This window comes from Artemia franciscana, unplaced genomic scaffold (genome assembly GCF_032884065.1).
Source record: "Artemia franciscana unplaced genomic scaffold, ASM3288406v1 PGA_scaffold_52, whole genome shotgun sequence".
In the NCBI taxonomy this organism is placed as follows: Eukaryota; Metazoa; Arthropoda; class Branchiopoda; order Anostraca; family Artemiidae; genus Artemia; species Artemia franciscana.
In genome coordinates this window covers 605,398-618,571 of record NW_027062693.1, presented here as the reverse complement: position 1 = coordinate 618,571, position 13,174 = coordinate 605,398, and the positions used below count along the sequence as shown (strand labels likewise).

General features: G+C 34.5%; 1 protein-coding gene across 2 annotated transcripts in view; it reads right to left on the bottom strand.

The window, feature by feature from the left end:
- LOC136041961 (nephrin-like) overlaps positions 1–13,174 on the bottom strand; it is a 201,499-nt gene that overhangs the window by 14,814 nt on the left and 173,511 nt on the right. For both annotated transcript variants that reach the window (XM_065726771.1, XM_065726772.1), the window contains exon 8: positions 9,551–9,590. In XM_065726771.1, coding sequence (XP_065582843.1) covers positions 9,551–9,590 — 40 coding nt within the window. The remainder of the gene's footprint in view (positions 1–9,550; positions 9,591–13,174) is intronic.

Genomic DNA, 13,174 nt, shown 5'->3' with positions numbered 1-13,174 from the left:
GCTCCTATCTACAAAAATGTGGAATTTTGTATTTTTTGCCAGAAGACAAATCACGGGTGCGTGTTTATTTATTTTTTTTTTTTTTTCTTCTTCTTTTTTCTTTTTCCCAGGGGTCATCGTATCGACCAAGTGGTCCTAAAAGGCCGCAAGAGGGCTCATTCTAACGGAAATGAAAAGTTCTAGTGCCCTTTTTAAGTGACCAAAAAAATTGGAGGCCCCCTCCCACGCTCATTTTTTCCCAAAGTCAACGGATCAAAATTTTGAGATAGCCATTTTGTTCAGCATAGTTGAAAACCATAATAACTATGTATTTGGGGACGATTTACTCCCCCCATAATCCCTGGGGGAGGGGCTGCAAGTTACAAACTTTGACCAGTGTTTACATATAGTAATGGTTATTGGGAAGTGTACAGACGATTTCAGGGGGATTTTATTTTGTTTGGGGGGTGGGGCTGAGGGGAGGGGGCTATGTTGGAGGATCTTTTCTTGGAGGAATCTGTCATGGGGGAAGAAAAATTCAAGGAAAAGGGCGCATGATTTTCTAGCATTACTATAAGAAAACAATGAAAAATAAACATGAAAACGTTTTTTCAAATGAAAGGAAGGAATAGCATTGAAACTTAAAACGAACAGAGATTATTACGCATATGAGGGGTTCTAAAAATACTTTAGCATAAAGAGCGAGGTATTTAGGAGGAGATAAATACCTCGCTCTTTATGCTAAAGTATTTTCAGTAATTTCAACTATTTATTCAACGGCCTTTCTGATTCAGGGGTCATTCTTAAAGAATTGGGACAAAACTTAAGATTTAGTGTAAAGAGCGAGGTATTAAAGAGTATACAAACCCCCTCGTATACATAATAAAAATATAAGATTATGAAAGTTTGTTACGTAAGTTGCTAATTTATGAGTTACCTATATTTTTTACTAATAAAAACGTTCGCTAAAAATTAAAAGTTCTAGTTGCCTTTTTAAGCAACCGAAAAATTGGAGGGCAACTAGGCCTCCTTCTCAACCCCTTATTTCTCAAAATCGTCTGATCAAAACTAAGAGAAAGCCATTTAGCCAAAAAAGAATTAATATACAGATTTCATTTTTATAATTTATGTGCGGAGAGCCAAAACCAAACATGCATTAATTCAAAAACGTTCAGAAATTAAATAAAAAAAAACTAGTTTTTTAGCTGAAAGTAAGGAGCGACATTAAAACTTAAAACGAACAGAAATTACTCCGTATATAAAATGGGTTATCCCCTCCGCAATCCCTCGCTCTTTACGCTAAAGTTTGACTCTTTGCCACAATTCTACTTTTTAAAACAACTAAAAGCCTTAGCGTAAAGAGCGAGGGAGTAATTTCTGTTCGTTTTAAGCTTTAATGTCGCTCCTTACTTTCAGCTAAAAAATTAGTTTTTTTTATTTAATTTAGTAAATAATACGAATACATTGCATATTTCTATTGTAAAATATTATATATGTAATAATGGTAAATAAGTGAAAACATAATAAATAATAAGGTAAATAGTGAAAACATATAATAATGTACAATAATAAATAATAAAAATAATTTTTTTTTTACCTTTGAAGGTTGCGTTTTGGACTGACATTTTTCTGCAGATTGTTTGTAATAGCTTTAGCTAATCAACTTTTATGTCCCCCAAGTTGACAGAAAATTATTGATAACAATTATTAGCAAAAAATAGGACTGACAAAATAGGCTTTCAGGTTAAAGAATTGGGGCTTCGTTCGGGGCAGTGTTGCCAAAGGCAGGAGGCGTCGTTTTTTTTGGGGGGGGAGGGACGGGGCGAGGGGTCAGTTGTGCCCAATAATGTGAAGAGAAAAATCATTATATATCCCATGTCCCTTGACTATTCGGATATTGACTCCTGTTGCCCTCCCCCCAATAAAAATGCTGAAGATTCACCCCTGGCCAAAGGGACACAAAAGGTTATGCCAAAATGCTTCCTTTTGAGTAATTTTTACTACTACTAATAACTCTTAGCAGCATCAAGCCAATTGAGGCCAATACAACTGCGAACGCTCATCCTCCTGCCAATTCTATTCAAAGATGCCCTCTTTGATCCTCCCCCATGAAGACAGCATAGGCTATGGGAGAATATTGTATTAATCGGGAAGGTCAAACCCTCCTAAGATTAGATTACGACGAATCTTGGTCGATGATTTAGCTGCTAAACTGTGGGATATTAAAATATAAAACAATCTATTTTTTAATTACTATTTATTGTCAAACACCAAAACCAAATGCAAAAGTTATTTACACTACAAAATACACTACAAACTACACCAGAGAGCTGAAGGTGTTGCACCCTGGCTTCAGGGGAGTATCCAGGATTTTAATGGATGGGGGCAGTGGGCGAGGAGTGGACTTACTTTGTTTTATTTCATTTTTTTGGCGGAGGGGGGTATAAAAAAAACTATGCAAAACGCAAATAAAAATTGTTCACATGCATTTTTGTTACTTTTGTACGAGTCAACAAAGTTTTGGCAGGGGATTTAAACTGGGTAACCCCGCTCTGGAGAAATTGGCCCCAGTCCAGTCAATCTCTATTGAGTCAGAAAGGACTAGAGGAAAGATTTTATGAGCTTCAGTTTTCTCTTGATGCTAAGGATCCTGAGAACATAAGGAGGACCCGCAAAGCACCATAAAAATATTAAAAATCAGCTCTTCTTTGGACAACATGTTGATTTTGGCTGTTTTTCCTTGGCGCTTGAAAACCATGTATGAGTACGTGCTCATCGGAGCAAAGAGTATGGGCCAATCATAACAGTGAAAACTGGCGCCAGTGTTGACAAAAAAAACAACGATCAACGCCATCTACATTTAGGCAACACTTGGTATTTTTGGATTTACAATAAGAATAAGTAGTTTAATCAGTGTTATTTGTCAAATTAAGGTCTTAATAAGTATCTGACCTCAGTTCCTGATGAGAAAAATAATCACAGAAACTGAAAAAATGATAAGCATCACCACACAATAGACGGCGTTGATAGTTTCTTTTATGTCGACACTAGCGCCAGTTTTCACACTTGCAAGTTACCTAAAAAATTCGCATTGGAGTAGATGCTAGTTATAGCAACAATAGAGAAAGCGGTTCTTTCCCGTCTTTGGTTTCTCCTTCGCTAAAAAAGCTTTGAGTTTTTATAATTATGTTTTTTTCACTTTTACCCTCACATTAATATTTTTTTTTTGAGAACCGCTTTCTAATTAAATTTATTAATTTTTTACGTAGCTGGAAGGACTGGAATATTTATTGATTCGATTTTGAAGAAAACAGAATATTGCAGTTAATCAATATTTGTCTTTTGGATGTTTAGTTCCAAGGGGTATTTCCCTCTCTGGCAGCTAGTGAACTTCTCATAATAATATTTGCTCCGCTACGAAGGGTACACTTTTGCCACGAGCTTTACAGATGTAGAAAAAAAAGAATAATAATAAAGTTATGGCCAAGGATCACATAAATAAGACTATAGTGAACAGGAGCACGAAATTTCGAATATTTAGGGAAGCGGTGTAGCCCATTTAGGGGATGGCACAACAAAGTATACTCTAAAATGTGGGGGGCGGTTTTTTTTCTACTGAAAATACCAAAACATATACTTTTATAACTTACGGGGGGCGAATACCCCATATTATTGTAAAAGGTTTGAAATCAGCCCTGGGCGCCAAAAAAACTATCTATAAATCTTTAAGACACCGATCCATGATAATCAAAGAGTTCGTGGAAACGAACAGTAGTAAGAAGCGACCTGGCTCAATAGTAAATACAACTCTAAAAAATGGAATTTTGGTACCAATAGTTACATCAAAAGAATCAAATTTTTAAGCTGATTTTAAATATATAAGTTTCAAGTTTAGTTAACCCATCAAATATTACAAGCCTGAGAAAATTTGCCTTATTTTAGAAAATCGGGGGAACACCCCCCCAAAAGTCACAGAATATTAACGATAGATTACCTATTGGCAAAAAACAGACAAACAAAACAAGATTTCCCTTTCAGTCATTAATATATTAATATTTATGCTTCATACTCGGTTTCCAAACACCTCTTTTAAGGAACGATTGTTTTCTTTTCAGAGGATGATAAATATAATTTGAACTGATTTAAAAAACGTTGCTTGGTTCACCAATTCCAATGTTTTGCTTCATTCTCATGACAACTAGATAAAACAACAAAACGATGACGGACGACAATACGCTACAAATAGATACCGAGTGAAGTGAGCCATATGCTAGAGATATGAGCTATTTGAGATCAATATATGGAAAAATCAACATACCAGCTTCACAACGCTATAATAAAAAGACAACCTACTTGTAAAAAGGTTGCAAGAAAGGCGTTTTTGTAGAATTGGCCCCTCCCTGTTCTCTATAAACGATCCTTAATCAGAAATTGAGATAGTTATAACTGCTTCTAAAAACGGAACGGTTTCTTTACAAAACAAATTTAATTATGAAGATGGCGGGGGAGGGGGTGGCTGCTGTTCCAAGAGTTCTCTGCTCTTAACAGTTTTAAATTAACAGGTTTTAATAGGTTTAAATAGTTTTATTTTTCTTAAGCCTTACCTCAGCGAAATTCAACCAGGACTGGTAAATAAATTGTTATGAAACGAGGCAATTCATTGACATGAAAGAAAATTATTTAAAAACACGTTTTTAATGCCAGCCTAGCTTTTTTCGCTGCAGATCTTATAGGTCTATTTGTGACGGGTTACAAATTATCAAACAGTTAGTGGTAACGAACTGTAGTAAGGAGCGACCCGGCTCAATAGTAACCAAACCTCTAAAATATTGAATTTTGATAGCAATAGCTACACCAAAAGCATCGCATTTTAATGCTGATTTTAAATATATAAGTTTCATCAAGTTAAGTCTTACCCATCAAAAGTTACGAGCCTGAGAAAATTTGCCTTATTTAAGAAAATAGGGGAAAACACCCCCTAAAAGAAAAAGAATCTTAACGAAAATCACACCATCATATTCAGCGTATCAGAGAACCCTACTGTAGAAGTTTCAAGCTCCTATCTATAAAAATGTGGAATTTTGTATTTTTTGCCAGAAGACAAATCACGGGTGCGTGTTTATTTGTGTTTTTTTTTTCTTCTTTTTCTTTTTCCCAGGGGTCATCGTATCGACCAAGTGGTCCTAGAATGTCGCAAGAGGGCTCACTCTAAAGGAAATGAAAAGTTCTAGTGCCCTTTTTAAGTGACCAAAAAAATTGGAGGGCATCTACGCCCCCTCCCACGCTCATTTTTTCCCAAAGTCAACGGATCAAAATTTTGAGATAGCCATTTTGTTCAGCATAGTCGAAAACCATAATAACTATGTATTTGGGGGATGATTTACTCCCCCCCCAACAATCCCTGGGGGAGGGGCTGCAAGTTACAAACTTTTTCAGGGGGATTTTATTTTGTTTGGGGGGTGGGGCTGAGGGGAGGGGGCTATGTTGGAGGATCTTTCCTTGGAGGAATCTGTCATGGGGGAAGAAAAATTCAAGGAAAAGGGCGCACGATTTTCTAGCATTACTATAAGAAAACAATGAAAAATAAACATGAAAACGTTTTTTTAAATGAAAGGAAGGAGTAGCATTGAAACTTAAAACGAACAGAGATTATTACACATATGAGGGGTTCTAAAAATACTTTAGCATAAAGAGCGAGGTATTTAGGAGGAGATAAATACCTTACTCTTTATGCTAAAGTATTTTTAGTAATTTCAACTATTTATTCCACGGTCTTTCTGATTCAGGGGTCATTCTTAAAGAATTGGGACAAAACTTAAGATTTAGTGTACAGAGCGAGGTATTAACGAGGATACAAACCCCTTTGTATACATAATAAAAATATAAGATTATAAAAGTTTGTTACGTAAGTTGCTAATTTATAAGTTACGTATATTTTTTACTAATAAAAGCGTTCGTTAAAAATTAAAAGTTCTAGTTGCCTTTTTAAGCAACCGAAAAATTGGAGGGCAACTAGGCCTCCTTCTCCACCCCTTATTTCTCAAAATCGTCTGATCAAAACTAAGAGAAAGCCATATAGCCAAAAAAAGAATTAATATACAAATTTCATTTTAATAATTTATGTGCGGAGAGCCAAAACCAAACATGCATTAATTCAAAAACGTTCAGAAATTAAATAAAAAAAACTAATTTTTTTTAGCTGAAAGTAAGGAGCGACATTAAAACTTAAAACGAACAGAAATTACTCCGTATATAAAATGGGTTGTCCCCTCCGCAATCCTTCGCTCTTTACGCTAAAGTTTGACTCTTTGCCACAATTCTACTTTTTAAAACAATTAAAAGCTTTAGCGTAAAGAGCGAGGAATTGCGGAGGGAGACAACCCATTTTATATACGGAGTAATTTCTGTTCGTTTTAAGTTTTAATGTCGCTCCTTACTTTCAGCTAAAAAAATTAGTTTTTTTTATTTAATTTGAGGTAAGAATGCGGGGACTGTTTTGAAAAAACTGTTCATTTTAATTTTATTGATTTTATCCTCTTGTAAGTTGTTTTTTCTTATTTGTATGGCTGAGGACGGCCCTTGGACATACGGCAGAAATATTCATTCTAATTTGTTTCCCACTGTCTTAAAAAATTCCCTATTGTTCTTCTTGTTTTTGGTGCTTGTGATGGAAAAGCAGTGTGGTCTTCGTCGTTATATATATATATATATATATATATATATATATATATATATATATATATATATATATATATAATATATATATATATAATATATTTATATACATATATATAAATATATACACACACATATATATATATATATATATATATATATATATATATATATATATATATATATATATATATATATATATATATATATATATATATATATATATGCAGAAAGTCATTCAATCAAACCAATTAAATAAAAAAAACTAATTTTTTTAACTGAAAGTAAGGAGCAACATTAAAACTTAAAACGAAAAGAAATTACTCCGTGTGTGAAAGGGGCTGTTCCCTTCTCAACGCCCCGCTCTTTACGCTAAAGTTTGACTCTTTCTCTCAATTCTACTTTATTAAACAGTAAAAACTTTAGCGTAAAGAGCGGGGCGTTGAGAAGGGAACAGCCCCTTTCATACACGGAGTAATTTCTGTTTGTTTTAAGTTTTAACGTCGCTCCTTACTTTCAGTAAAAAAAAAACGGTTTTTTTTATTTAATTTCTGAACAATTTGAATTAATGCATGTTTGATTTTGGCTCTCCACACATAAATTATTAAAATGAAATGTGCATATTAATTCTTTTTTTGACTAATTGGCTTTCTCTTAGTTTTTATCAGACGATTTTGAGAAATAAGGGGTGGGGAAGGAGGCCTAGTTGTCCTCCAATTTTTCGGTTACTTAAAAAGGCAACTAAAACTTTTAATTTTTAACGAACGTTTTTATTAGAAAAAATACGTAAATTAAGAATTAACTTACTTAACAAACTTCTATATTCTTATACTTTTATTGTGTATATGAGGGGTTTGTCCCCTCGTTTATACCTCGCTCTTTACACTAAAGCTTAAGTTTTGTCCCAATTCTATAAGAATGACCCCTGAATCAGAAAGGCCGTAGAATAAATAGTTGAGTTTACTAAAAATACTTTAGCATAAAGAGCGAGTTATTTAGGAGGAGAAGAGCCCCTCATATGTGTAATAATCTCAGTTCGTTTTAAGTTTTAACGTTAGTCCTTACTTTCAACTGAAAAAAACTTTTTCATGTTTATTTTTTCTTTCTTTTTTTATAGTAATGCTAGAAAATCCTGCGCCTCCTTCATTGAATTTTTCTTCCCCCATGACATATTCCTCCAATGAAAGATACTCCCGCATAGCTCCCTTCCCTCAAGTCACCCCAAAACCAAAAAAAATCCCCTGAAAACGTCTACACTTCCCAATAACCATTACTGTATGTAAACACTGGTCAAAGTTTGTAACTTGCAGCCGCTCCCCCGGGGACTGTGGGGAAGTAAGTCATCGCCAAAGACATAGTTATTATGGTTTTCGACTATGCTGAACAAAATAGCTATCTCAAAATTTTAATCCGTTGACTTTGGGGAAAAATGAGCGCGGGAGGGGGCCTAGGTACCCTCCAATTTTTTGGTCGCTTAAAAATGCACTAGAACTTCTCATTTCCGTTAGAATGAGCCCTCGTGCAACATTCTACGACCACTTGATCGATACGACGACCCCTGGAAGAAAAAAAAACACGCACCCGTGATCGGTCTTCTGGAAAAAATACGAAGTTCAACATTTTTGTAGATAGGAGCTTGAAACTTTTGCAGTAGGGTTTTCTGATACGCTGAATGCGACGGTGTGATTTTCGTTAAGATTCAATGACTTTTAGGGGTCATTGATTTTCCCGTATTTTCCAAAATAAGGCAAATTTTCTCAGGCTCTTAACTTTTGAAGACAAAGATTAAATTTGATGAAACTTATATATTTAAAATCAGCATAAAAATCGGATTTATTTGATGTATCTTTTAGTATCAAAACTCCGTTTTTCAGAGTTTCGTTTGCTATTGAGCCAGATCGCTCCTTACTACAGTTCGTTGCCAAGAACTGTTTGTTTATTCTACAGTTCTAAGCCAAAAGGAAAAAGCTTGGGCCTTTTGGGTTAATGTAATTCAAAAGCAGTTACGCGACATTATCTATGATACTGCTAATTTTGCCCAGGCCCCTTGAACTTAGCAAACCAAATCAATAGTCTTATTTATTTTCAGAATCTCTTTAGATATTTAAATATTTCCCATATTTAAGCTTGCCTTGCTTATAAAGACTTTAAAGAAAGGTAGCTATCGATATAATGGTCGTATCGGCCATGTTGACTATTGTCTAATATCACTATATCACTAATATCACTATTGCCTAAGAATATCACTGTTGTTGAAACAGCTGGTGATTACTATAAGCAAAAAAAAGTCATTTTCCTTTATTTCCATATTTTAAATGCCAAAAAAGTAAAACAACATCAGAGTTCAGACAATTGGTACTTAATTGTAACAATACCGTAACGATAAAACATTCAAAAACTGAGTCATGTCTCCTTTTCTCGCTTCCTATAAAATTAATGCCTTGGAACATAGCGCCTTTTGAATACCAAACTCAATTACACTAATATATAATGTATTTGTTATTTTCAGATTTATTAATAATAATTATTATTTATAACCCTCTATAAAAAAGAAAGCGGAGTAACAAAAACAAAAGAAACAAACACTTCCACAAGGAAAAAAAAACACCAAACAAATAAAGGCACAGTAGGCGGGCAAATACTTGTAGGAATAGTGGGGTAGTTTGACAGCAAGCCCCGTAGCTTTTCAACTGATATTGGGGAGTCCAGTGAGGTTTCGAATTCTAAACCACGGAGCTGGATATAATATAAAACAGTAAAAACGGAAATAATATGATCAATAATCACAAATATGAATGAAATGATTATGAAGGAAAGGGTGAACTCAGTAAGGTAATGTAAAAGCAAATAAAGTAAACAGAGACACAAATAGTAAAAAAGAAGAAATAATACTTACGGTTCTCTGTCAGTCTGTTTTTCTTCAGCGGGGATCTTACCTAAAAAAAAACAGATAAGTTAGAATTTTGTTTAAAACTAGTATTTGTGTGGATCAGAATTCACGGAATCAAGCAAAATAACATATGATAGAAATCACTCTTGTTTTAATCGGAACAATTCAACTCAATTTAGATTATCTAAAAAAATATTCAATTACAGAAAGCTCCCCCCCCCCCCCCCGAAAAAATAATAATTTGTAAACACAATTGCAGCAGGGCACACATTTTCTTCTTTTTATTGGATAAGCTAAACTGAATAAAGAATGAATACTTGCAAGCCAAAGCAAAACACGAAGGAGATATGACACTGCCAGCTGCTTTCCATTTACACTTTTTCTAAGAGAAATTAAGAGTAAAAATGGAAAACAGGTTCCACAATTGCTAGTACGAGGATTCGGTTGGAAAATTTAACCAAAGCCCAATGAAAATATGCCATTATCAGCTGTTTCCCATTTACGCTTTTTCTAAGAAAAAGCGTTAATTTTTTTTTAGGTCTGCAAACAGGAAAAGTTTTTAGTGTCGCTCGTGGGAGGTGTTTGCTGAGAATATTGTGTTGAGAAAAAAAAAACTCAAAGGATATGCGACATTGTCAGCTTTTAAATTTTTTCTAAGAATATTCGCATCCAAAAACGGAAAACCCGATCAGCTTCACTTGTGCGAGGCACTGGCTAAGAAGTTTACTTCTTAGCCATAATTTATTCAAGTATTCTTCTGGCTAAGAAGAATACTTGAATAAAATATAGCTACAATTTATTTTGCAGCCAAACCAAAGCTAATTGTGTGGTATAAAGAAGTTACTTGACAAGTTTCTTGTGTCATGCTCGCATCATTCGCGATCGAAATTGTATAATGTCTATTATAGAACCAATGAGTAACTATCATTTTTGTAACTTTTCAGGAGAGCCAAAAAAGGAAAAAAGTTTATCAGCTGTGTTCAATCTAAAGAATGAGGCTAATGTAGATAAAGGGAACATCCATCCAGAAGTGGCGTATGTCTCTTTTTTATCTTGGTAACGGTATGAGATAGAACAATTCTGACTGCACCATTCGATCCCAGTGCTGAGTTTAGCCAAGATACATATATAACTCATTTTTGACCAAAATGGCATATATTGCCCTTTTAACTATCACATCCGAGTTGCTTTTGCTCCCTTGTCCGAGGTGTTGCTCCCTTGTCCGAGGTGTTGGCTGTGAAGTTTGTGTTGAGAAGCAAAACCCAAAGAAGATATGACATTGTCAGCTTCTTTGCATATACATTTTTTCAAAAATATTCGCACGCGAAAAAAAAACGTGTTCAGTGTTGCCTTTTTAGAATAAAATGAAGATGCCCCAAGATGTACTTTTCAAAAACAATGAAAGGGGGAGTCAGACATATCTAGAAAAGGGAGAGTCGGATTGTGGGTCATTGGTGTAGCTGGGTGCAGGGATCACGGGTTGTAAAGTTACTGGCTCTATTTTTGGAAAGTTTGGGTTTCATTACGCTTAAAATGTTGAAAGGTGGTTCTATAATATTTTCGTAAAGGGTGAAATTTTTCCTTAGAATCCCACGGTGAAATAAGTTACCCAATAACAATTTGTAGATCAGAAGCTCTCAAGTTTAAGCATACCAAATAAGAATTAAATCTAATTTTGTTGTCAGGCACGCACAGAAGAATTTACTCGTATAAAAAACATGAAAAAACCTATGAGTTATAAGAGAAAAATAGTAAATAATGGGAACATAGTAAAATTTCAAGATGTTGGGGAGAACTGGACCCTAGAAGTTCCACCAAATGCATGTCGACTTGCAGTTCTTGACTTCAGGTGTGTCAATTCACAGGAATATTAAGAGGGGGGGAATGTATGTGTTCTTCAATTGCACTTTTGTTGCTTTTGATTTACTTGAATGAAAACACCCATAAAAGGTATTTTAAATAAAAATATCAAAAAAGGTATTCTTTGAAATACAAGGTGGGGTGGCAAAAAATCTAGCATCGAGCAACTGCCCCCCCCCCACACCCCAATTGAAGAACTTGCTTGAGTTTCATTTATATTAATTTAGGGCTTTCTCTAGATCGGAGTTTACTTAAGAGACAATGTGGAACTTTGGCTTTACATAACACAAAAAAAAGAAAAGAAAATGTGGAACTGAATTGATCGGGGAAGGCTCGCAATCTGAAGGACATATATCTAGAGAACTGTGATAAAAGCCATTCCTGGATGTCTCCTTTTAGATGTGACCTAATTTAAAGTATAATATTTACAGCTAAAGGTTCACATAGACTTAGCTATTAGGGGGAGGGGATAAGTTGGAAGATTTTTCATTGGCAACCGTGGTTCACAAACATTGAATCTTCCAGAGATTATTCACTATAGCGGAAAAAATCTACAGTTTTCAGGGGCATTTAAAAAAGAGGAAAATATTAGTGCGAAAACATGTGTTTCCCCAAAAAAGGAAAAACATGAATTATAATAATTTAAATTTTAGTAGCTAAAAATTATTCGATTCAACATACATATACAACAATTGTGTTCTCATTGATGTTCTAACCTTTTTGAAGAAAACTCTTACGTATGAGGAGAGCAGAAGCGTAGTCAGGATTCTGTGTGTTCTGTGGAGGGTAAGGGAGATCTAAGGCGAAAGTCGTAATGAAATGGAGATTTGCTCCAACCCTTAACTTACAGTGAAGGGAAAAAAACAAAAGAACAAACTGAAAAAAAGTTTTCAAAGGTATACTAACAAATAGGCTTAATAAAGTCTTAAATTATTGCCGTAACTGTAGTCTCTGACCGCACAAATCGATTACACAAACAAAGTTTGAGGAAGTCTTGTACAAAACCTATTTTCGTCAAAAATGGGATACGTCTCCTTTTCTATTATGTCAACCAAACTATGGAAAAGTTATCGTTGATATAATGTATAATAATAATAAAAATCTCCAAATTTCTTGGTTTTGTCTTTGTGGGGGGGGGAGACCAGTCAATCCTTTCGAATTCAATTAAGGATTGAAGAAAGCATAACACAAACTGGTGGCACATTAAGAAGCAGAAGACTTCTTAGTGTTCAAACTGCTTCCTTGGAAACAATGACTGAGAACATATAAATATGCACCAAATTGAAAAATGGAAATTTCTTTTCTACAGTTTCCCTCGTAGAAAGTGTGCCTTGATTTCATTAGTTAACGATTGTGACGTTCTTTTAAAAACATCGTTTCTTTCAGTGAAAATTTGAAAGTAAAGACTAGTTGAAAACCTTATTGGTTTGTGATAGGTTTTCATAAGCCAATCACACTATTTCTTAAGCATATATCAAAAAAAAGGAAAGCAAAAAAACTCCGTCTTTTCAAAGTTGATTGGTTCTCTACTGTTCCTGTGTGAAATTTAAACACAATTGAAAAGAACGAAAAGTTAATCCCACCTGATTGGTTCTTCTGCGTGAAATTTCAAACCAGCAAAAAGAACAGGAACTTTTCAAGTTCTGTTCTTTCAAAAAGAAGGAACAGAATTTTCGAAAGTATTTCGCTGGGTCTTTGTGTATAAATTGTTTGATCATTTGGTAGCTAGACTCCTTTCCTTTCAAAATGGAGTTCTTGCACCGCCAAAAT